The 26,944-nt window shown below is 37.0% G+C and overlaps 1 protein-coding gene across 5 annotated transcripts in view; it reads left to right on the top strand.

Annotated features, from left to right (window-relative positions):
• The window catches only part of Kcnh7 (potassium voltage-gated channel subfamily H member 7), a 446,991-nt gene that overhangs the window by 270,223 nt on the left and 149,824 nt on the right, over positions 1 to 26,944 (top strand). For all 5 annotated transcript variants that reach the window (XM_028864467.2, XM_028864506.2, XM_028864388.2 and 2 more), the window contains exon 3: positions 23,938 to 24,093. In XM_028864467.2, coding sequence (XP_028720300.1) covers positions 23,938 to 24,093 — 156 coding nt within the window. The remainder of the gene's footprint in view (positions 1 to 23,937; positions 24,094 to 26,944) is intronic.

Here is a 26,944-nt window from a genome sequence, read left to right as displayed (position 1 = left end):
CTAATCTTAGAAAAAAGAAAATCTGTGATAAGAACCACAGACAATCCATTGCTAATAAAAAAAAAAAAAAAGCACAAAGACAAACAGACACTTTGGTAACAGACTATAGAGATGGGGATGTTTGTTTTCTCCATGGCACAGCCTGCCAAAAGTAATAGGAATTAAGGCAAACTTCAACAACAGTTTACCAGGCAATTTTGCTATCTGGAAAATATGAACACCAAGTGATTTTCTGCATTAAGAAATGCAGCCATTGTTACCAGTTACACTGAGAAATATCAGCCAGACTATATGACTCCATACAAAGGAAATACGCTGGCTTAGGAGGAAAATGCCCCCCAGAGGTTCCAGTAATTGAACACTTGGCCCCCATTGAGTAAGCTGTTAAGATGAACTCTTGTTGGAGAAAGTATGCCAGGGGAGGCAGAATTTCAGAGTGTAAAGACTCACCATTTCCACTTCGCTTTCTCTGCTTCCTGCTTGTGTTTGAAGATGGGAGCTCTCAGCTTCTAGTTCCTGGAGCCATGTCTGCTGCTTGCTACCATGCCTTTGCCTCTCCGTGATGGATTTTCTCCTCTCTGGAAACTTAAGCCAAAATAAACGCTCTTCCCTTAGTTGTTTCTGATCATACTATTTTAAAATATCATCAGAAAAGAAACTGATACTAAAGGATAGTTATAATTTATTGGCAAACTCTCCATATATTTTCATTGTAAATTTTTCCTTGGTCACTCTTTCTTCCATTCTTTACCCCAGTCTGCACACCTGTACCCCAAGATCACCAACAATTGAAGGAGCTTTGACAGAAACAAAGACTGTCAGAAATTAAGAGTCATATTCTTCATTATGTATAAAAATCAGTAGTATGTGAGATTGTCTGAGGTAACCATGCTCACATATCTGTCAATTCCATGGGACTCTTATATAAAATATATATTTGTGATAGACTTGATGAAAGTCCCTTTAAACAGACAATAACAAATTTTCATTTTCCAAAGATAACTTAGTCCTATCTCTTCCCATCTCCCATCTCATGCCACAAGAAGAGCAGTCTGTTTCTTTACATTCTTTAATATGACAGACCTCTAGTCCCTTTGATTGGAAAACATATGAGAGAGCAGATGTTGGCCCAAGTATTGCCTTACTAGTTTATTTGTCCAGCTGATCCTTCATTCTGGCTCCTGAAGAAGTGTCAATTGAACATTCATTTTTGGATGTCTCTTCTGGATATGCAGGCATCTTTCTCTGAAAATCCCAAGTCCTATGAATGTGTACAGAAGCAGTGCAGTGAAGAGCATAAGCTGGGTTCCCAGCCACCAGCTAGTCCAGTCCTGCCTTCAGATGCTCTCAGCTGCAGGATACAAGCTGCAGCCCACTCACCCCCACTCAGATTTACACAAACAGAACTGTAATAATATATTGTTTTGGATCACTAAGTTTTAGGGTAGTCTGCTGCCCTGCACCAGATACTGAGAGTGCTATTGAATTTTCAGCCTGGCTTTCCCAAATGTAACTGTACTTTGTCTTCTCCCTGTGAATGTGAGGACTGTGGCTGAAATCACCTTGATTTTCAAGCAAAATCCTTCATCATATTGATATTGTAATTTTTTAAAGTTCTATACGAATTTTAAACTTTTTTTCAATATGTTTTACAACTTCAACTGAAAAATAGTTTGGGGGAAAGTGTTGACTATATACATAAAGACTAAATTTTTGTTTTATTTGATTATTTGTGTGCAGACTTAAGACCTAATCTTAATTATTTTCAAATGGACTGTTTGGTTTGTTTGTTTGTTTGTTTGTTTGTTTTTTAGTCAAGGTGTCCCTATAAAACCCAGGTTGCTTTCAAACTCTTATGTTCATCCTGAGCCTCCAGAGTGCTGAGATTATAAATATGTGCCACAATTCCTGACTAAAAGTAATGGATTTTTTAATGCTCTGTAAGATGGATTTTCAAATATCAGTTCTCTTACATTTTAAATTATTATCTCCAGTAAATTACAGCCAGGTGTTGGCAATTGATTTTTCTTTTTGCAGAGATCCATTTTTCCTAGATTTTTCTGTAATTATGAAAAAATATACACAAGTTATTGAGGTTTGTCTATTCCTATAGTTTGTGAACAGAGCAAAAAATCTTCTGAATATTCATTTCCCAAAACAAGTGTTGAATAAGTATAATGTCATCTCCCTATGGATTCACTTATACGATGAAGACAATAAAATACAATCTTGACTGATAATCATATAGAATGATTACTATTAAGCATTTTGAAGAGAACTTGTGAGCCAATAAGTATTTCATAAGTGATAGTTTCAATGGTAATCTGATACCAAGTGTCTATTTTTCAAGATTCTATTCTATATATAAATAATTACATACATCTGTAAATTATACACACACACACACACACACACACATATATATATATATATATATATATATATATCTTTAATAAAAAATAATTGTAAATGCTTTAGTTTCAAGTCAAGCTTTGAACCTTTTGCTATTCCATATGGACATGGTTTATTAAAAAATATATAGAAATATATCTCATTGGTTTACAACAGTTGCACCATAGTCTAATGTATTATAGTATAATACATGTGAAAATAAGGTTCTATTTGATATTTTGTGTATGCATGTGATTATGTGTGTGTCAGTGGTGGGAGACTATGAGAGCGTTTGTATGTTGCTAGAGACACAACCCAAGATATTATTTTTTATAAATAGTTTAGTTTATTACTATATAAAAATAAATAGTTTAGTTTATTATTTTACAAAGATATATAAACTATTATAAAGATACAATAATCATCCTTATTTTGAAAATTATTATCAGAATCCCATAGTCAGGGAAAATAACCTGCTTAAAACATGAAGAAAGTTTCACTCAAATATATCAGAATATTTGTATCTATTATCATTTGGCAAATACTCTCTTGACTCTTGATTATTTTTAAAAACATGAAACTGCCAATGAGATTGCTAATCTTCATGCCAGTGTGTAAACACTGATGAAAATAACTTCGGAAAACACAGTGAACTACAAAAAAAAAATAAAATAAAAAGTAAAAATTGCATAGTATAATCAGGATCAGGCCTCCTCAACAATGCATTATTTCATGATGTCATATATAGTTTTAATAAAACACCAAGTACTAAAGTCCAAATATACATGTTTGTCTATAGACAGATATTGGATAGAGAATATCACATTTTGTTTGTTAAGTAGCTGACTGAAAACTGAGGTGCTATGATATACAAACATATAAGAACCAAGATCTGTAAAAGCTGGAAAGTCATGGAGATGAATTTACCCCCAGAGTCTCCTGCGGGGAATGCAACCTGCAAATTATTTGAGATTTCTGACCCCCAGAACTGCAAGCTAATAAATTTATAGTGCTTGAAAACACTAAATTGCAGTAATTTGTTTCATCAGCAACAGTAAGCATTTTGTCCCCAGTGTGCTGTGCTCTGATCAAGAATTCCATAGCTCACTTCTCTGTACTAGAGCTTGGTAGAAAATAAAATGATTGTCTGAAAATATTTTCTTAAATCTACTTAATGGTGTAATTATGTTTCATCTTTTTTGTAATCTTCATTCTCCCTCACATCCTACATGATTCCACATCAGCTTTCATTTCAATTGTTCCCTGCTAAAATGGCACAAGACTAGCAAAACCACATATACATATTCCTTTGGGTATTAGTTACCTTTCTATTGCTGTGATTCAACACGGTGGCCAAAAGAGTGCAATTTGGACTTACAGAATTAGGACCCATGATGGCAGGGATAGCAGAGGGCAGACATGATGGCTGGAGCTGGAAACTGCCAGTTCACATCTCAAGCCACAACCAGAACAGAGAGAGAGCTAACTGGGAATGTCATGAGGCTTTTGAAACTTCAAAGTCTCACCTCTGTGACACATTCCTCCCTCAAGGCCAAATCTAAGCATTCTCAAACAGTGCCAGCAACTAGGACCAAGAATTCAATGCCTGAGACTTATGGAGGACATCTCATTCAAGCTACCACACTTCGGTTATGTTCTGAGGTAATGAATTTGATATACGTGTATATGTGTAGATAAATCAAACATTAACCAGCTTGTTATTTGAAGCTATGATCCCCAGGGCATGAGTAAATAATATTCCTTAAACATTATAAATACAGCATAAGTAGGCCAGCAATGTGACTGAGTAAGTAAACACACTTGCTACCAAGCCTGCTGATGTGAGTTCCAGCTCCCAGCCCCACAGAGTAGAAAGAGAGAACTATAAGTTGTCCTGGGACCTCCACATACATGCCAATACACATACACACACACACACACACACACACACACACACACACACACACACACACACACAAATAAATACATAAATAAATAAATAAACAAATAAATAAATAAATATGAACTTAAAAATAAGTCAAAATTGTTGAGTAAATTTTCACCTTTATTACTCAAGAAAAAAAGGGGCTAGGCCAGAATTTATAGCTTATATTCTTGCAAGAGTTTTGATGCTTCAAACTGAAACTCAGAAGAAAATCTTAGTTAGAGATGTACATGGAAAAAAGGCCAGGCTCTCTGCTTAGTTGAATTCTTCCATAGTGATAAGGAAAAATAGAGTCAAACACATCCAACACATTGTCCTGGTTTTAGCAAGCAGATAATGCTCACATTCTCTGGGGCATGGAGAAGGAAGGGGTGAAGAGAGATCAGAATTATTGTAACACTGTTCTAACTTCTAGATGCATAAAGAGATCCCAGAAAATGGAAGAGAAAACAACTCTCACTAACAAGATTCTGAAATTGTTGCCAATGTGCCTACTCTGCGGTCATTTCAATCTTAATGTTTGTGCACTCATTATTTAATTTCTCATATGGAGGACAAGTTTGAAAATGCACTTTTTAAAGTAATGTCCTGCTACTCATGTTAGTTTTTCAGTTGGTGACCTTGTCTCTTATTCATATGTTTCTTGGTCGTAGTTATCGTTCTTCATGTTATTGGGTGAAATAACTTTTTTCCCCAGGATCTTCTACTTATAGTCGATTTCTAACATCCTCCCAGAGATGCTCTGAATATCTTTTTCCTTTCAGTCTTCTGAACAGTACTATACTAAGTCAGTGTCTAAAGGGAACAGTGAAAATGTCCCATGTACCTTTTTAATGAATCATAACTGCTGAATAAGTCTCATCCATCATTTTGCAAATGTCATTTGGATTAATGTTTCCTGAAGTGTCTTCTGCCCACACTGAAGCTGCACCTATCAATCACTGTAACCCAATCTCCATGTAGTGTGTTCCCCAAAGATCAAATTTTATGTGCAAGCAAAATGTAATCTTACTTTTCAAGAGTATGAACTTTGAAGCATTTTTTTTGTTTTTTATGTGTATGTATGTGTGCATGTTTACATGACTGTGAGTGTGTGTGTGTGTGTGTGTGTGTGTGTGTGTGTGTGTGTGTGTGTGTGTGGTTTGTGTGAGTGTCTATGACTTACACATGGAGGTCCAAGATTGATATCAGGAATCTTTCTGGATTGCTCCTCCACCTTATTTAAGTCAAGGTATCTCAGTCAAAACTAGAGTTGACCAGCATGGCTAGTCTCCCCAGCCAACTTGATCTGGATCTTCCTGTCTTTGCTCAAGGCTGGAATTGCAGGTGGGCAAATACGCCACCCTAGCCTTTACATGGGTCTGGGGATATGAACTCTAGTTGTCCTGTTTTCTGGCAAGTGCTTTAGGCTCTGCGTCATCTCCCCAGCACCTCCCTTGCACTTTGTAAAAATGTCAGAAAAGATAAATTCCTGGAAGAGTCTTACTAGGTACTAGTTACCATTGTCAAGTGGTGGCATTCAGTAAAGCAACAGCTTTGAAAATGCCTACTTCCTAGCTCAGAGATTTGGTGGTCTAAAGTTTGGAAATAGTGCTCTAGGTTGCCTGTTTGGGGATCTACAAGGTTAAAAACCCACATGTCACCGTAGAGCTGCAATTCTCATCTGGACTCAGATACTCTTCCAACTACACTGGTTGACCATAGTTATCACCTATGGTTGTAGACTGGAGTTTCCACTGTCTCTCCCACTGCTCACAAGTACCACTTCTCATTTCTGGATCTTCCCTTTCCATTCAGAAATTCTCACATACATGTCTGATTTCTCCCAGACTAGTGAGCATATGTTTTATTTCCTACCTTGTAACCAGCCATTGAGAAATCTCTGCTTTTAAATTAAATACCTTTAAATAATGTCCCTGTAGTGCTGCTTCATTAGCATTGCTATTGTTTGTTTGCCTATAGCTTGTTTTCAGAAAGGATTACTCTAAATAGCCCACCATGGCCTTGAACCCCTTATCATTCTCCTCGGCCTCCAAAATATTTACATTGCAGGTGTGAACCACCACACCCAGTTGATAATCTCTTTTGCAAAAAGTCAACTCCATTGTGTAACTGGAATAATCACAGAAATCTTCATTCTGTCAGTTTTGACATTATGCTGTGTGTGAATATCAAGAACATAAGATATAAAGGGCACTGTAGAAATCTACCTGGAAAATATTGTGAATTTCTAATGAGAGGAAAACTTGATTATGCCAATTATTTTCCATTATTTTTAAGTCAATCCTTCATCTTTCAAAACTCTATATTCACTGAAATGTGATGGAATTTTTAAAGCTTTCTAAACACCTAAGAAGTATTTGCTAATTTTTTATAAAAATCTAAATAAATCAGGGAAATAATTTGGGTACCAGGAATCAGGCAGATGTGGGTAAGTGTCTGGCTTCTGCTTCCAAACTGATAGCAGACTCCAGCAGATTATCAAGGTAGACAGGGAGTCTCTTCAGTTAGCTTCTTCCATAAAGGGAAGCAGAAATTCCTTCCTTTAGAAGACCAAGAGGCACAGAGTGGTCTAATAGCAATTGCTGTCAAAGTCCCAGGTTCTGGTTTTCTGTTTTGATTCTATCTGTATTTTATTTAAAGTGCAAATACCTCCAATACACAAAAGAGACCAGATTTTACCTCACAGGGAAAAAAAATGTGTGTGTGTGTGTGTGTGTGTGTGTGTGTGTGCTTTTGTGCAAGATATAGCTAGCCCATGGTAACCTCACAGGGCTGAACTCTAGGAAATAAACCTAACACCATTTTCCTCCTCCCCCCCTCCCTCTGGTTTCTTTCTTCCAACCACCACTGCCTACAAATCAATGGGAAAGTAGTGGGGCATAGAGGGCGAGCCTCTGAAGATGTTGTGCCTGTTATCAGCAGGAAGAGAAGGATGGAAGTCAGTCTGTAAGGACAAACTGATAAAGTACAGCAAAATTACATTAGCATTACACCTCAATTCCTTCTTTAAAACCACTGCTTAAGATCAGCTTATAACACCAGTCAACTAATTTTCCCCATGTTGGGCTCTGAAGAAATACTCAATATTGTCATAGTTTGCCAAGCATTCCATACCATCTTGACTTCTAAAATTTGCTTGGAAATATTCTTGGCATTAAGATATGATCTGGTTTCATCTTACTAGGAAGCCTTGCACAAAAGTCACAGGATGAAATGTCATACCTTCTTAACCACAGTGCCAAGATGAGGCAGAATTTTAAAAAAAGCAGTAAACACGATGACACATGCCTATAATTTAAGCACTCAGACAGTTAATGCAGGAAGATCACCAAATTCAAGGCTGGCCTGGGCTACATACCAAAGCTCTGCCACCAAAAGAAATAGAAGAGGAAGAGAAGAGGAGAGGAAATTAATGAGATCAAGTTCAGTCAAAATTTGAATATAAATATGATCAAGTACATTATATTAAATTATAAAAGACTTAATCAAAAAATTAGTCAAAAGAATTTCTTGTCAAGCTGAGTATGGTGGCATATGCTTTTAATTCCAGCCCTTGGGAGGCAGGAGCAGGTGGATCTCTCTGAGTTCCAGGGCAGCCAGAGCTATACAGAGAAACCCTGTCTTGAAATAAAACAAACAAACAAAAACAAGTTATTGTCATCTGACATTCTGGGACAAGACATTCCCATATCTTTCTAGTGATGTTATTAAATGACCAAATTCTGTCACCTTTCTTGTTTTTATAAGCACTGGTACTATAATATTATATATGTTCTTTGTTCCTAACTGTTTACTACAGTAAGAGAAAGAAACGTGGCAAATTAATCCCTTTTGTTTTAAACCTTTAATCTCTCTCTTCTCAAATATATTATAGGTCAGCCTTGCTATACTTTCATGTATATTACAATCTCACCTGTTCATTCTTATTTTTTTCATTTCTTTATTATTTGAGATGTAATAAAACCTTACCTAAGTGCCTAAATCTCTACCATTAGACTCTTGCAGAGTTTTATTTCCAGAAAGTTCTTACTAAATGAATTAGATTATGTTAAGAAAAGCACACACTGACACACTCACTAGTCAGTGTCAGAGTATCAGACAAAAGAAGCCATCTATGACCAGATAAACAGTTTTGTTTAGAATAATCAAAGGCCTGTAGTTTAAATGATGTAGTTCACTCTAAGGCTTATATTCACATATTCCTTGCTGTGAGTGAACAGTAGAGAGACACAGTAATTACTTATCAAAGAAAGAAATTAAGGAAGGAAAGAAGGGGGGAGGCAGGCAGGGAGGGAGGAAGAAAGGAAGGAAGGATCTCCCAAGTGCTAAGATGTACTCTTTGTCTGAACAAGAGGCCTTCTGTTACTTCTGATGTCAGCAAGCATTTAAGCAGTCTTCAGTGAATACACAGAGTGATAAAGAGGTAGAGGCAAAGACTGGAAAAGTTCAGAACTCTGGGCAAGGTCTAGAAAGACAACCATGAAGCCATAAGATGGCAGGATAGGAAACACGCAGTATTTTCTCTCATCTCTAATTTAATCGGTCCTGTCTTTGTTAATGACTTGCTAGCAACAGAACACACGTTCTTCTTTGATCTTTCTCTTTTGGTATTAGCATACATTTTCATTGTACAAGGTTTCTACAGATGCTGGATAATTCAGTTATCACACTATCACTCCATGATGTTAGTTGTATTACTGTTTCCATTTGTAAATGAGGATAAACTTGTAGAGCACCTAAGTAATTTACCCTTAAGACTAAACGCTGATAAGTGATAAACCCAGAACTTAACTCCTGAAGAACTGATACAGAGGCTTTAGCTTGTCATCTACACCACAGCCTCTAGAGATGTGGTAGATACATATTGTCACTCAGAAAAACATATCACATCATGCTCATCTTTCTCCACAGTCTCGGTGAACAGCTGTCTGTTTGAAGAGATGGTAGACTACTTAACAAATGCAGAAATAAACTAGACATAAAACAGCACTAAATATGCTCCTCTTCCTTTGCTGACTTTAGAAAAACACATCGCAGGCAAGAGGAAACATTGCGACATCATCCTTGCCATCAGTCATCTGCTGCAGGCACATGCTTCATGCATCCTTAGGGAGCAGAGAACATCTGTAGCAGCCACATGCCCCAAAGCCTGGTGTCAAAGCCTGAGGGGCATGGGGTGCTCCCCAACAAGGTTAGTCATGCAGAACACCCATAATAGGAAAGGACTCTACAACCACAATTTCCTCCAATGTATTTATGTTCCTGCTACTATTCTGTAAAACCAGTGTGAGCATGATAACAGAAAGCTTAGATTCTAACTTACTGGGCTTAGGCAGGGTAGGATATTTTATTGGTTTATTTGAAGACATGAGAAGGCTAAGGTACAAAATAAAATAATCATTAAAATTTCTTTTTATTACATTTGTTCCTAAAATACCTAAGGAACTTGATAATCCAAGTATGGTCTTCACCCATTTCTGGGAACACTCAGATGAGGCCTGAGCTTGTCTGTGATGTGTTTGCTATTTGCAAATATGCCCTTTTGCTGGAAGGGTTAAAGAAGAGAATCATAAAGATGTCTGCTGGAACAGAGCTACAGGGAAATACTGAGCCTTGAGAGACATAGGTAACACCCATCACCAATGAGGAGTTGGTAAGGGGACCCTGTGTGCTGTGAAATACCTCAGTGTGAGTCATATCTTCTGATAAAATCTGGACTCTCCCCAGAAGAACTGTGTTTCAGGGGAGTTTCTAATCATCCTTGCATCTGAAATTCTTTGCAATGATGAGATTTGTTGTATAGAGTTGATTAAGGTTCTTATGAAGATTCCATGTGCTGTGTTTAAAAAAAAGTTTGTGTAACCAGCAGGGAGCAATTGCTTGACAAAAGTAGCCATCATCAAGATGAGAAATACCAGGCATGGGTTAATTAAATTAGCTGCCTGGAATTGTTGCCACTATAGAACCAAATGGATAAAAACAAAATGGGATACTCTCCAGATAGAAAGTGCCTTTCTCCTCCCAGGTAGCAGGAAAATGGAATTCTGCCTAAGCTGGACCACTATAGATCTGTGAAAGATAAAGGAAACAGAAGGATTGTGAAATCTCTAACCTCATGCATACAAACCATGCACTATGTCCCAGATCATAGTATTTCTTCATTGCTTATGCTTTTTCCTCAGCCAGAAATACCTCTCCTCCAAAATTCTTCCTATTATCATCATTTAAGATGCAGCCTGAATGATGCTTCCTGTGCGGACCTCCCATATCTCTAAGAAGAATTACATGCCTCTCCTCAGATACTCCTAAGAATAGAGGCCTTTTTAAAAAGGCACTTCTATTTTTAGGCAAATGCATATCACTAACCATATCCTCAGTCCTAAACCCATGTTTTTGATCATGTTTGGAGCACTTCCAACTTGTGAAGCAACACTTAATATACTGTAGGTACCTTGCACATGTGTCCCTGATAAATTTGGCAACATTAAATGTACATTTACACATTCTAAGGGATACTAATAGTATTTTGTTGCTTTGGTCCCTATTCTAATGTTGCAAACACAAAAGAACAAAACACAAATGCAAAAAAACTAAAAAAATCAATAGCCTTTCAATAATCACAAAGACTCAGTGGACAGAGCTTGCCACATATACAACCATATGTAAGATCAATTGGCAATCATATATACACAGTGGGTGCATGGCCCCTGGATCTTCATTGTGTTTTGACCATATCCTGTGCACATATAATTTGCTTATAGTCTCAGTCAGCTCAGTGTTAATGACTTGATTGAGCAAATGACAGTTTGACAGGATGAGCCTGGTTTAGGTATTTGAAGGATAGCAAGAGGAATGTTCTTTGTAGAAAGCAATTTTAATTAAATACAGAAACATTTACTTAAATAGAAAAATAAAAGCATATTTTTTTTAAAAAAATTCATCACAAACATGTCCCAAATTTTCTAGTCATAAATATAGGCTTGGCTTTGCAGAAGAATGAAAATAGCATTGAACATCAGTCCCAGCTTGTTCTCACACTTGTATCCTCTGCCATACCGTCCATGTATAAAACCTCCAAATGAAATGAAGTCAAAGTAAGTGGCAATATTAATAGTTCATCTTAAAAGATTATCTTAACTATCAATAAGATAAAATGTAAGATTATGGTCTTGTAATTTCAATGATCAAGTCACTTATCTGTGACTGATCACTAATAGATATAACTGAACTTTTTCAATAATCAAATTTGGAAGTTGGTTATTAAAGAGAGCCTAATACTTGAACATAAATCTTGGTGGAAAATGTATCAGTGGCTAGGAGTGATATTCAACAAGCAATTATAAATTCCCATATACCCAGTTCCAAAAAAGAGGGAGAAATGATGTCTGATTAAACACAATGAAATATATTTATTTACATATTTTACGGTTAGCTCATGGAACATCTAATGTATTGGATTCTTGAATTAGTGCTTTTCTGTGATAAAACTTGATCTCTGCAATGAGGTACAAATTGGGTCTAGGGAGTGAAAAACTGTACAGTATTGTATTTAACAATTACCTTTCAACTTAAAACAAGCTTAGGAGAAATTCACTGATGCTATATACATGATCTAATGTGACAATATGGTTTAACTGGATTTCTGAGAGCTTAGACAAGAATTATTACCAAGCAAAATACATCGAACAGGTGCACAGCATTTGGCATCTTCCACTCTTTCCTGGCCCAGTATTTTGTTCCCTATAGATCGTTCCTCTTCTATAAGTACCTAATGACATTTACTTCCTTCCCTACCAAAGGCTGTATGTAAAAGAGAGAGCATGACACAATTTGATGTTTCCAAGAACATTGAGGACCGCTAGATTTTAACTACAAATTTATCTAAAATAGAATTTGAGACCTAAGGATGTAGCTCAAGCTGGCCCAGCTGAAGTCCTGGGCCAGTATTTGTAATGCACAGAAATAAAGCTGCAACATTTCACAAAACTGTAGAGAGAAGGAGAGAGGGGGGGGAGGAGGGGGAAGATGTTGCATTGTACAAAGAAGGTTTTCTTGCTTGGAATATATCTAAACTTGTAAACTTCTAAATTTCTAATACTAATAATGAAAGCATCTACTTAAGAAGGGTTAAGCATCTGCTATAGAAGGGTATTTTCTATAGGTTTGTTGCAGAAATCTCTTCTTAGAATTGTCTCCACCTTTCAATCTTTGGAAGACACAGATGCAGGAGAAAGAATGAACCAGGTGATGTCTGACTCTTTCTGAAGAGATGTGAGTAAACATCCATTCACCCCAGACAGGACACCAGTGACAGAACAGAAAAAAAGATTCCACGTAGTCTAGCTTAGCAAGCCAGAAAGTTTACTGGGGTTACATAAAAGTGTAGGAGTGAGGAGATGCTTAGAGAAATGTGATGACTCAAGCTGCATCACTGGAAATCCCACCAGAGCTTGGGTGAAAACTCATGAAATCTGCATCCCTGAAGCTCCCCACAGGAGCAGGACTCACAGGCAACCATTCTCCTAGTATTTACAACTACCATATCCTTGGGGAGGAGGAATCTTGTAAACCTTGTAATTTTTAGGAACTTCCTTAAATTGTGAGTTTTATTTCCTGGGTCTTACAAGCCTTCCTTCTCCTTCCAGGTTTCATAAATTCTATTACAAAAGAGAATGTTCCAGTTCTATAGATATCACTACCCAATACCAAGCCATGTCAGAGATCAAACCTTTGATTCTGTTACTTATGTGAAACACTTCTCTGTCGGAAACTTTTTTCATAAAAAAAGAATGTTACATGGAACACATTCAGAAAACAGCAATCATATTTGTGGTGGTAATATATGGAAGGATACAGTATCAGAGAAGAGCATAATTATTACTAAAAGGTCCAAGGCAGAACCTGTCTTCCAAGTAACAAAGGCTAGGAATCTCTCTAAGCCAAGGACAGTGTAGAAACATAGAAGCCTGAGAAAAGAAATGAAAGGGTTTAATTTTCATCAAACTATTATAAAAGAAAAAAAATATTTTTGTATATACCTGATTTGAAAATCACAAAATTCAGAGTCTTGCCATCACAAAGAACTCAGAAGAATAGAATTTTGTCCAAATTTTCATAATTGACAAAGTGTCCCAGGATCACAAGAGAAGAAAACTATATGCATAGCTGCCTTCATGTCTGTGGGATAGTGGTAAATGACAGCATTATGTATTAGTAAGTTTTCTCGCACCTGTAATGATATGAAAGCTTGCAAATCCATCAGAACAGTGTCTGATATGCAATATATATTAGAGGTTAACATGACCATCCTACCTAAAATGTGCTTTCAAGTGTTAACCAAAGTGTTCCTCGAAATGCAAAATAATTCACACATTGCTATAGCACATCAAACATTCTAAAGTATGTTCTTGTAGCCACCTAATATACTGTGTGCATTAGGGGACAATTTACAAAGGCAGGATAAATCTGAAGAACTAAACCAGGGTCTCACCTCTACAAAGTGAAAGAGATTTGCCTTGGACATTCGCTGATGGAAAGTCCATCTTCTACGAAGCCATGACCCTCGTTCTAAGAGTTCTCTGATTCACCTGCTCAGCCAAAGCTAAGGAGCTAGAATCGATGAGTTTGCATCTGTCTCCAAGGCATGAGTGAACCTTTGGCAGATGCTTATCTACTATTTTCAACTGATAAAATTACTTTTCCATGTCAGTTAATGGCTATAGCATTCCTTTATATCTTACTTCTTGTATACCAACTCCTTGCTAAGTGCTTTGAATGTGTTTTCTCATTTTGTCTTACCAATAACACTGTGCCTGGCCCTCTGATTCTTCCTTTGCCCACTTTACAGATGAGAAACATAATTCTTGCAGACATTTATTAAGAAGCCTATGTAAGATTCCTTGTTAAATGACAAGGGTCAGATAAATGGTAGTTCTATGTGTATATAGAGCTACAATGTCAAGGATAGTATAACCTTGTCATTTTGAGTATTTAAAATTACTTAAATCAGACATAATTAAACTCAAATTACTGATTTTGATACGTGAGACACTAGTATTATCACATAGCAGAACATGAATGCCATAACCAAGTTTGTATAAAATAGACTAATTTTCCATTTTTTAAAGCTGGCAGACAATTAATAAGTAATATTTATCTAGTAAAATCTGAAAGGACAATTATAGTTCCTTGTTACTCCACTAGGGAAACAGACTATCTAAATTTGTTCATGATTGCACTCATTTAATTATGTTGGGGAATTAATGTATTTATTATGTTAAGGACCTTTTCTTAAAGTTATCATTAGATACACTGACTTCTTGGGTACATTTTTATTTATAATGCATCTGGATAAAGCATTTTCTATTACCGTATGTGAGTTCCTCCTGTTTGTTTTCAGCATGGTCCTTTAAAGTTAGCAAGGTGATTGGGAAAATAAGAAAAATGGCCACTGGTTACTGATAGCTTCATACCTCCCACAGCAGTCAAGTTAGACCCAATCCATCAGACCAAACAGACTGTATGTGCTCACTTGAACTGACTGCTTCATTTATTTTTGTTGATATGATGTTGGGTAAGAGTTATTTAATGGTCTTTCTAAATGTACCTCTGTCTCTTTAATCAAATATATAGCTCCTACATCTTCGAACTTACGTTTTCTCTGTGGCATCACTAATAGCTAGAGCAGTCCATGTTTAAGTTCTCTGTACAGTGAAATATTTCTTCATAAGGTACTCCTGTTCTCAGAACAACTTGTTACATCCTTAACACCAACAGACTAAATTCCCAAAACACCATGACAGGATCTCCCACGACCCTCATTCATCTTTTCCACATAATAAAATGTATTTTGGCATGCAGTTAGTCCAGTGTAGGGTTAATAAGCATGATAGCCCTTTACCCCTTCCTGCTTCTGTAAGCAACCTTAGTTATGCTCACAGGGTCACCAGAAGAAAAATACAAAGAAGACGTGAAAATAGAAAGAGGAGGTAACTGTGATTAAAATGCATTATGTCAAAAACTTCACACAGCCATGTCTTTATTGCACTAATATTCCAGAGCCGCTATTTTCCCTCTCAATTCACACAGTGGGTTCACACTATCAGCCCAAGTCGTTACAATGCACACCAGCTTACTCTGTTTCAGCCCCGCTGTCCACCTCCCGGGATTCCTGGGTTGAGGCTCTTCTATACGTGCTGCTGAAACAAAACAGCACAGATCTGCACTTACATAACAGGATCTTCTGCCTGACTGTTGGAAAGGCTGGCAGTTTGGGGTTGGAAATGGTTACTCTCCATTATGTACTCTGATAATCTCCTATGCAAGAGGCACCCCTGGCTCTCTCCATACTTGTAAGGGAGAAGTTCACTGAATTAGAATTCCACTTATAACCTTATTTTACTCCTTGAAATGACTATCTCCCAATAAGGTCACATGATGGACTCCATACAGCATGTGGATTCTAAAGGGGCACATTTCAGTCCACAGTAGAGCCTCTATATGTATTGTTGACCTTTCTCTGAGTTTTCTTAAGGCGCTTTATAGCTCACTTATTTCCTTACTTCTTTACTGAGATGCACTTTCTTCAGTAAGGCCTTCCCCACTGACTAAGAAGCTGCAACTTTCTCCTACCCATATTTCTCACACTTTGTTTTCTTTGTTTTCATATGGTATGCTTCTAACTCCACAGAGAAAGAAGCAAGAAAATAGAGAATCTCAATAATGTAGCAGATTCAGAAACAGATACCTCATGTCTCTTGGACCTCTAATCCTAACTTCTTAAAGCTACAGGTTACTGCCCACTCTGGTCGCAAACGCTCCTCTGTTCCACTCATGAGTCCTCTCCTGTGGACAGGTTTATGTGGACTATCTCACCATCAGGAAGAACAAAAAGGAACAAGTTATCAACTCAGCAAATATGTATGGCAATCCCATGATGTGCTGAGGCATATGGGGTGTCTGGGGGTGTTCACCCTATAAGGTAGGACACTGCACTGCTCTATTATTCTTCAGATGTTAAGGAATTCTGGAATAGACCATAAACAGGAATGAACAATCTATTGATAAGTACAGGGCCAAATGATGCTACATAAACTCTCCAAGCTGTATTTTATTCTAATTCTGTTCCAATTCTTCAACACATGACCCTTTCCTTTGGATCTCAACTTGGCCAGTGGTGATGTTGATATTAGGAGACAGTCCAAAATGGATTTGGAGATGTCTAAAATGTTTTGACTACAAAACCAAAATATTTCTTCTTATGGAGGTTACACGGAGCTGTCTATTAGGTTGCTGTCACTATTATCCTTTTTTAAAAATTCCTCTGAAAGTGGTAATCAATTATGTCATTCTCACTTCAGTGAAAAATTAGTGATTTTCACAGGTGTCCTTTTTGATACATAAAAGCTTCTACTCTTTCACCTTTGGGGCTAGGAGAGAGCAGTGAAACACTGAAGAGTTACTGTAAGAAAGAAATAAAATGACTATTACATACCGAAAGCCAAGTGCCAATTTCATTTGTTTTTCACATTTTTTTTTTTGCCTAAATCTACCATCAGTCATTAGTGACCAGTAACTTTCTTCTTCGATGGAATCAGCACTCCCCTTTGATTTTCTAACATGTCTTTCTATTCAAAATTAACAGCACTGCCTCTTAGATGAAGCTTTTTCCTTCCCTAGAGATTGCTGTGTTTTATTTTTATTCTAGAGCCAGCCTTTAATGACATTTTTTTTAAACTTCAAAGGCCTTTCAGTCTACTAGAGAAAAAGGAATGAAAGCTCCCAAGTATTTGCTAAATTGATTAGTTCAGAAAAGAATATTCTCTTTTTGGTGTCTCAAAGATAAACATTGTGGTTCTGCCTCTAAGGATGGTAAAAGATTAGAGGAAAATGCATACAGAATCTGAGGGGTTACCTTGCTGTATTAGTCAGGGTTCTCTAGAGGAGCAAAAAGGTGTGTGTGTGTGTGTGTGTGTGTGTGTGTGTGTGTGTGTGTGTGTGTATTATTGAGTATATATATTATTAATTAGTTATATAACCTAATTAGATATATTAGAATGGCTAACAGACTGTAGTCCAGATAGTCTACCAATGACTGTCTACCAATTGAAAGTCCAAGAATCCAGTAATCCGGTAGTTGTTCAGTTCTTTCAGACTGGATGTCTCAGCTGGTCTTCAGTACGTGCCAGAATCGCAAAGAAGAAGTCTAGTGAAGGGATGGACCCGCCAGGGTAAGCAGGCAAAGAACACGAGCATCGTTCAATGTCCTTTACATCATCTGCCATGAGAAGGAGAGACTTAGATTAAAGATGGATATTCCCACTTCAAATGACTTCAGAAAATTCCCTCACAGTTGGACCCAGACACTTGGGTTTTAGTTAGTTTCAGATGTACTCAAGTTGACAACTAAGAATAGCCATCACACTTGCCCTCTGAAGATGCAGCAACAATAGGCAAATATAATAGCTCACGTTACTGAATTTTGCTTTATGCCAAATATTTCTCTAAGCGTTCTATGTGTGCACAGAAACTACCGTATACTGTAAAGCTCGCACTGTGATGAAAATGCTTCTTCTTTTGTTTGTCACCATCCCGTGAACTTTACTCACGGGGGATAATTGACTGCTATTTCGATGGTGATTTGGCAGGTGCATCCTTTTATAAATCATTTGCAGCCATTGGACTTCTGCTGACTTTTTCTTGTAAAAACAGATCTAAAGCCTCAAACTCTGACCTGCATTAAGCAATCAGCATGCCTTGACTATCTACACTTCCCTGACTCCCAATCAGCTGGTTTCTATTTGCTCCTCTTGGGGTGTAAAGTGAGAGGAAAGAAAGGTTGTGGAGCACAGCCGTCTTCACTTGGCTGGTTTGTTGGCCTTCTGTGGGATTAGCAGATGTTCAGAGGTGACACTGCCTCTCCCGGACAGATGGATGGGCTCATCAGAGGATATGTTGACTTTACCTCCGTTTAGCTTCCTTTTCCTGTGTGTTTTCTTCACAATTCAGATGGTCCTTATGATCAGGGTATTTCCCTCCTGCCTCTTCCTCTGGAGTCCCCTCATTCCCAGCTCCATGAAGTTCTTAGTGCAATGCATAGGTCCAGGTGAGTGGCCATCACCCAGACAGACCCCTGTCCTGTCCCAGTAACTCAGCCATGGCATGCCTGGCTCTGTGGAAGAAGAGATTGTAAATCTTTGTACTCTACAACTGCAGATTTGGGGTCCCATGCCCATAACCTACCTACTGTGCATGTCATTATCTTTGAAACACCTGTCCTCTACCTCAATTTTAAGAAGTACATTTCATTAGGGAGTACATTTCAAGGATCTCGACTCACAAAAGTTTGTTTTGTAGAGGACCTTAGATGCAAAGAGTCTGCGATTGAATGAAGGGAAGCTCACAGCCATCTTTCCCCAAAGAAATCTCTTCCTCAATCCTTTTCTATCACTCTCTTCCCCATCTCCAGGTTGCTTTATGTCCATGGAATAGCAGTTTTGTTGCTTTGTAAATCTGTGGCATTGGAGATTAGTCTCATCATAGCGCTTGAGTACTGGTTAGTACTTGCCACAAACCCCTAGGAATAAGGAACTCAGTTAAAGAATTGCCTCCTCCACAGTACCCTATGGGTATGACTGTAGGACATTATCCTTGCTGCTAATTAAGGAAGAAGGGCCCAGGCCCCTCGAGGCAGGGTGTGATCATTGGACAGCATGTGCTGTGTTGTGTAAGGAGGTAGTTGAAAAGGAGTCTGGAAGCAAGCCAGTAAACAGCATTCCTTCAGGGTCACTGCTTTATTCAGTCCCTGCTCCTTGTTCCTGCTTAAATTATTCCCTGGCTTCCCTCAATGATGGACTGTGACATGCAAGTGTAAGCTAAAATAAAATCTTTCATTCCCAAGTCATTTTGGGTCATGCTGTTTACCATAGCAATAGAAATGAAATGAGAATAGACTTAATCTATTATATCATCATATTCACATGGTATAAAGAATTCTACCCTGATACTTTGCTGCACGGGTATTAATTTATTTGATTCCAAGAACAAGTTTAGAAAATAAAATTTATTTACAGGATACAGATCGGTGAAGTGTGAGCTGAGCCAAGCCATTTATCATAGCTAGAGGGTTACTCTGAAAATAAAGAGTGGAAGGGAGACTCAGAGACAGACATTCCAGATGCAGAGCTAGCCCTCTTCAACAATAGGGCCTCTCGTGTTTTGTACAGGTGCTTTGTGCAGAGGAAATCAGTAAACACTGAACAAAGCAAAGCTAAGAAACATGTCTTGAAATAGACTTGGACCTTTCTTGAGCTCAGGTGATAAAATGCCTTAATGCAAACACAATTGGATAGAGTTATTTGAAAATAGTTCAATGTACCTTGTTGAAGTGTAGAAATACACCACAATGTCTCTAGCAAAAAAAAAAAATATATATATACCTCTAATGTCTTTTCTAGTGACTGAGCTGTGAAAGAACTGTTAGTAGTTCATACAGTTCAAGAGAATCTTATATTGTCAGGTGTACCTCCTGTACTTCCATTCACTCTTGATGTATCCAAGCAGTTTTATGGCCACAGTCCTATGAGTTATTTCTTACAGGGAGGGCTATATGTTTGCTAGCATCTCATCATGCCTATTAGTAAGAGCTCATGGATCCCTCCTTTGGGAGTCTTTCTGGCTCTGACACCCTGATGACCCACTGTAGCATGAATCTTAACAGTCATTAATAAAATCAAACCTGGAGCCAGATATTGGGGTGAATGCTGGAAGATCGGAGAAGCAGAACAAGCCACAGCTATCTCACCTCGCCAGTTCCTCAGCTGATCCTGTTTCTTTAGACTGGATGCCTCTCAGCTGAACTGCTCAAAAGCCTAAAAGCTTAACCAGGCATAAGCTTCTAGTTTCTGGTCCTCATGCCTTATATATTTTTCTGCTTTCTGCCATCACTCCTTGGGATTAAAGGCGTGAGTCACCATGCTTGGCTGTATCCTTGGACACACAGAGATCCAGAGGGATTTCTGCCTCTGGAATGCTAGGATTAAAGGCATGTGCTACCACTGCCTATCCTCTATGTTTAATATTGTAGCTGTTCTCTTCTCTGACCCCAGATAAGTTTGTTAGCGTGCACAATATTTTGGGGGACACAATACCACCACAACCCACAATCTTGATTGCCCTCCCATTTCACTGTGTGTCCCTCCATGATCTTTGCAAGGTCTTGTTCATCCCCCCTTTGACTCTGAAGTGCCTCTGGAATAAGGTACAAACTTTCTCTATACATAACTACTCCAATTACTTCCAAATTCATAATTTTGGCTTGGACCAATACCTAAACTAAACTTAACTGTAACTCCTTGTGTTTATCTTACTTAGATATCTAACAAACAATTTAAGAGTTACCATATTCAAAAACCTATGAATACGCACAATCTTCAAGACTACTTCCTCCCCTACTCTGTCTCAGTTTAAGAAATAGTACACTGTGGTGATATGTTGTGTCCCCCAATATATTGTGCATCCTAATAAACTTATCTGGGGTCAGAGGACAGAACAGCCACTAGATAGACACAAAGGCCAGAAAATGGTAGCACACACACACCTTTAAACTACATTCAAAGATGTTCATGTAGAAAAAAATCATGGCCTTTCACTTCATTTCATTTCATTTCACAATACAGCTGAGTGTAAGCCACTGATTTATGAGTAAAGAGGTAATTGTTATATTATTCAAATTACTGTGTTTTTCTTGACTAATAGCAAGAGTTTAAAGTTTTAAACTCTGAAAAATTTATTAAAATGAGTGCTGTTTCTCCTAAATAGCCTTTTCCACTTTGGAAAGATTTTCACTCAGGAAACAAAATATGGAAATGAACTCAAGTCTAACTAGTATTAGTGCAGCATAATTGCATGCATAACTATATAAATAAAGGATAATGTTATTGTAAATATTCTGCCTCTTAACAAGCACTATTAATTTCATTTGAATACATGATGCAATTTAACAAGATTTAAATTTTTCTTGATTTAATGCTATTTAAATATCATTGAATAAGTAATTTTTTTCTTCTTTGTTAAAGTAGTGCTTCATGGATTATGTTTCTGTTCCTTTTGCTTCTACCATTTCATTCAGGAAAAAGTATTAACAATCACAGAATGATGACTCTGACAGAAATGTTGCTTTACAGAAGCAGTAACTCAACAGTGCTTGGAGGTTTTAGAATTATGCAAGCTAAAATGCATTCCATATACGCTCCTCCTCTATAGTCTGTCTCTCCTTTCACTGTGTGCCTTCCAGAGGCTACACAAGATTGATAGATATGTCAAACCCCCAAAACCAAAACTGGAAAGCGTGTAAGTGTAAGTCTTGAGTTGACTGTAAAAAGGATATATTACTGAATGGAAGCATGCAGGAAGGGATAGTAGTAAGCAATAAATCTCATATTAATTATACATATGCAATGGGGTGTGGAGCTGATAGACATGCACTGAACTGTTTTCCTGGAGCACAATAATTAGATGCTTTTCAGTACTCAACAGTAAATTTCAAGCAATTGTATGGAAGGGCATGATTTTCCTTTTATTAGCCAATGCAAAACAACTCTGTTCTATTGCAAGCCTATTAGATCTTTTATTTATTGATTTCTTGCATCTTTTATTTATTGATTTCTCAAAGATCTATTTTACATTTCTGCTTCACAATCAGTAGTGAACCTCAAATGCTGAAAGATTTGAAACTGCTGAATAACAAATCTATGAATTCACAATTATATTCTAGATGATGTAGGAAATGTCATTTTAAATGGTAAAATCAATATGTATTTTGATTCATTAGAAAAGTACATAATGACTATTTCTCACATCTCTTCAGACTCTGTTTAACCAGTGTGCATTGTGATGCCTGGCCCATGGCACTTCTATATTTAGTTCTAATGGAGCACTCTTAAATTGCTTATTTTGTGTTTACTAAAGTTGGCCTGTTTGTTACCATGGAAACTTTGACAAGTGCTCTAGCTAACTATTTTATTAGATGAATTGAAGATTCAGCTGAAGACTGGAGGTGCAGGAAATCATTTTTAAAGCATACTTTTTAGCATCTGTGAAGTGTGGGTTACCATTATATAATATATATATACATATATATGTATATATATATGTGTGTGTGATATATATATATATATGTTAGGATCTATTTCATTTCAAATTTGGAAGGCTATCAGTATTTAGAAGTCTAAATTACAACTAATACTTCAGTATCTCTAGGATACAAAGAATATGTGCTCTAAAGGGGTATTTGTAACTCAGTTCTGTAGAAATTAGAAAAATTGGAACAATTTAACATATGGCAAATAGCAGTCCAGGCTTATTCCCCCAAAGCTCTACATCCTCCATCTATAATAGTATCAGAAACAACTTCTGTTCTCAGCTCTGGTAGCATGAGCCATGATATAGGATGCTGCAGGAAGAAAAGGGCTTAATTCAATACTTGTTTTGCTCGTAATAGAATTAGCAATGCCACTTTGAATGGCAGCATCCTTTGTTCTTAAAGATTCTGGGGCTCTTGGTTCAAACCTTCTGCTATCTGCCCACACCTTTGTTCCTCGTGTCCAGATGTCCTTCATTTTCTCACAGTTCACCCAAATCTCTTGTCAACCTTACCTTCATACACCCCTTCCTGTTCTGTCACTGAAACATAATTCTCCTCAAGATGATATCAACTAATCTTTAAAAATGAGAATAATCTTAATACAAATTATCATCTAAGAAATCAAGATAGCTTTCTGAAGTTTTTGCATTTACAATTGACCGAAACAAACCCATAGCTTATGAGATTACTCTCACTTTGACTGAATAGAACAAATATTCAGAAGATAAGGGTGGAAGGGAACTGTTTAAGGATTACCAGTTGTCAGCTTCAAGGAATCAGACAGAAGGCAAGTAGTTTAAAGAAATTCAGCTTCTCAACTCATAGAGCATGAATGGCAAAGATTGTGTTTTTTCGATCAACAGATGTGGATAATGGCAATACAGAAAAAAATATGATAATATAGATATTTTCCCATTTCCTAACAAATTAAAACAAAATAAAAGCATTGTCATTTGGATGCTGTGTGTTTTTCTCATTTATTGCAGCACATGTAAGAAAGGCAGTAATTTACTATGTCCAAGAAATTAAGAAAAAGGATATAACTTTTAATTCCAAAATCATGATGATATAAAACAAATATCTCTTCACTCTTTACAAAAGTATATTTTCCGTAGACATAGATTTAATACAAATACATAGGACATGGATGATAGTGTTTTCTAGAATCTTAAAAATATTTTCCTATACTAACTATTAAAGTTATTGGTAAAAGCTAATAGGATTTGATATGGTGTTTTTCCACAATACAGTACCTGAATTACAAACTAAACTCTTTATGTGCATATATAAAGTAAATATAAAAGCAATAAATTATGTAAAAATTAAATTATTTTATTGAATGTCAGTGGTCATTTAAGATGAATTTTTATAGGAACGTATTTCAATTTTATTATCACTCGTAGTTCACATAGAAGGTATATTTTTGATCTAACATTCATTTTTTCCCTCTCCATAGGTTCTACTTTCATTTGTAACACTCACATAATCCCAGTGAAGAACCAAGAGGGCGTGGCTATGATGTTCATCATTAATTTTGAGTATGTGACAGATGAAGACAATGCTGCCTCCCCAGAGAGGGTAAACCCAATATTACCAGTCAAATCTGTAAACCGTAAGTACAAGGCCACATGTCCATAAAGTCCTGATATTTTGCTGCTGCTGTAGTCATTTGCATGAGTCAGTTCTCAAATAGGAAATATTACTATTTTCTATCAGATAGCCATAGCTGATGTTACCCTTTGACCCTCTACAGAATTTATCATCTACTTTGACAGTCCTATGTAGTAGAATATTATTTAAAGGTGTGTTACTGTTGTTTATGTTGCATTTGTTTAAATCTGTGAACCTCTATTACTGTGCCTGTCTAAAATATCTAGTGGACTAATAAAGAATTGGCCAATAGCAAGGCAGGAGAAAGAGTAGGCGTGGCTGGAAGGCAGATAGTATAAATAGAAGCAGAAATTTGGGAAGAGGCATTGGAGATCTAAGATCTAGGAGCCAGAGAAGGAGGAAGACTCCAGGGGCTAGCCACCCAGCTAGCCACACAGCAAGCTATGAAATAAGAGTAAGATATACAGAAATAAGAGAACAGGGAAAAGTCCAGAGGCAAAAGATAGATGGTATAATTTAAGTTAAGGAAAGCTGGCTAGAAACTAAACCAAGCTAAGGCCAGGCATTCATAAGTAGTAATAAGCCTCGTGTGTGATTTATTTGGGAGCTAGATGGCAGCTTCCCCTCCCGTGAAAAGAGTTAAAATAACAACAGTCATATGTCTCAGGTATGCCATGATGTATTTTACCAATGCCTTTTTTTTTTAAAGGGTCATACTATGTAGTTCTGGATGGCCATTGAATTCAGTATATAGTCTAGGATGGCCCCAAACTGACTGCATCTGCTTCCATAGCACTGAGACTAAAGGTGTGTTCCACCTATCAGTTCCTTAATCTGAAAAACACTTAAGTTGTTTTCAAATGTTAGGTATTAGAAATAACACTTCGTAGAGGTAAACAAAGAATTTGTATTGCTTGATAAGGTATTAGCTTATAAATTAAAAAAATAGTTTATCTCAGTTAGCTCAAAATAATGGACCAATAAACAGATAAAAGAGGTTTTAAAAAGAACTAATAAATACATCATACAAATATGTTGATGTTGGTAAAATAAGGTAGTTCACACTGTTAGGGGATATTTTGTTTGCTCCATTTAATGATTTTTCCAACTCAACCTCCTGTACCTTAATTTAGGACACATTGATCTTCTTCTCTTTTGTTGCTGCACTTTAAACTAAATTTTAAGTTTTATTTTAGTTGTACTATTCCATCCATATGGTGCTTGTTTTTTGATACTTATTAAGATGTTATCCTTCCCTTTTATTTGATTATAGTTTTGTGGGAATGCATGTTTATTGATAAATTGATTGTTTTTCATAGTGATAGCATTCTGTGTTGTTCTATTCCATTTTATTGTGTTAGTGTTTGGTTGTTTCAGTATACATATATGTCTGTTTATATTTGTTAACATTTTTACTTTTCTAATGGTTGTCTTTATAAAATAATTTATGAGATGCCATATATCTGCACTTACATTGTAGCTAGAGTTTTCCTGCCTTGCCCACAGTCAGGACAAATCTCTGTCACCCACCAGTCCTACAGCCGCTCAGACCCTACCAAGTAAATATAGAGACTTATATTGCTAACAAACTGTATGGCCATGGCAGGCTTCTTGCTAACTGTTTTTACAGCTTAAATTAATCCATTTCCATAAATCTATACCTTGCCACGTGGCTCGTGGCTTACCCACATCTTCACATGCTGCTTGTCATGGCGGCGGCTGGCAGTGACTCCTTCTGCCTTCCTGTTCTTTCTTTTCTCCTCTCTGTTAGTCCTGCCTATACTTCCTGCCTAGCCACTGGCCAATCAGTGTTATATTTATTGACAAATCAGAGTAATTTGACATACAGACCATCCCACATCCCACAACAAACATAGTTTGTTGCATTTATAGATTTGGTTCTTTCTTCATCCTCATCACACAATCAATTTTGATTCCTTACTTTGAGCAAGAAGATCATTTTCGGTCCTTCCCACCATAAACTTTTAGTTAATAATATATTTCTTTCTTTGAGGTTGTCATCTTGTTGCTAAACATCTTTAGTAGTCAGCTATTTGACTTATTAGTTTGGATTATATCATTAGACTCCTATACCTTATTGACTTGGATTATAGCATTAGACTCCTATATCTTGCCAACAAGTCACCCAAATGTAGTCTGGTTTATTTTTCTCCCCACCCTGCCCCTTTTTTGACATTATTTTCTAATCTGTCAGTTATGGAACATTTTTATATTTTTCACTTTTGTTTTTGTCTTAAATTCCTAATAAAATATAATCAGTATTCACATGGATCTCCTCAGTTTCCCCAGCATAACTTACTAAATTAAACTTATTCTTGCAAAGTGTTTTCAGAACACTTTCTTCTTCCTCGGGGCTGTGATTTGAATGATAAATGTCCACCATAGCCTCATGTATATGAATATTTAGTCTCCGGTTGGTGGTACTGGTTAGATAAAATTCAGGGGTATGGACATGCTGGATAGAGTATGTAATATAAGGTTGAGCTTTGGAAGACTCAGGTCTTTTCTATTTCAGTCTCTCTGCTTTGTGCGTGTGGGTTTAAGACGTAAGCTTGCCACTCCAGCTGTCATGTCTGTTTCTTCCCCCACCATGATGAACTCTTATCCCTCTGGAACCATGAGCCTGAATAAACTACCCCTTCTATAAGTTGCCTTGGTCATGGTGTTTTATCATAGCAATAGAGAGGTGACAAGTAAAACACACCGTTCTTTGATAGCCACAATGCTTGAAGGACAGCATTGGTAGGTAATAGCAATTAGGGTGTTACCTTTCATTTGTATTGGCCTGGGACTCCAACAGCCTTTTCATTCTTTTCTTCCTTTAAGTGCTG

This window comes from Peromyscus leucopus, chromosome 4, assembly GCF_004664715.2.
Source record: "Peromyscus leucopus breed LL Stock chromosome 4, UCI_PerLeu_2.1, whole genome shotgun sequence".
NCBI lineage: Eukaryota > Metazoa > Chordata > Mammalia > Rodentia > Cricetidae > Peromyscus > Peromyscus leucopus.
The sequence above is the reverse complement of the archived record's forward strand: the minus strand, read 5'-3'. Positions and strand labels throughout refer to the sequence as shown.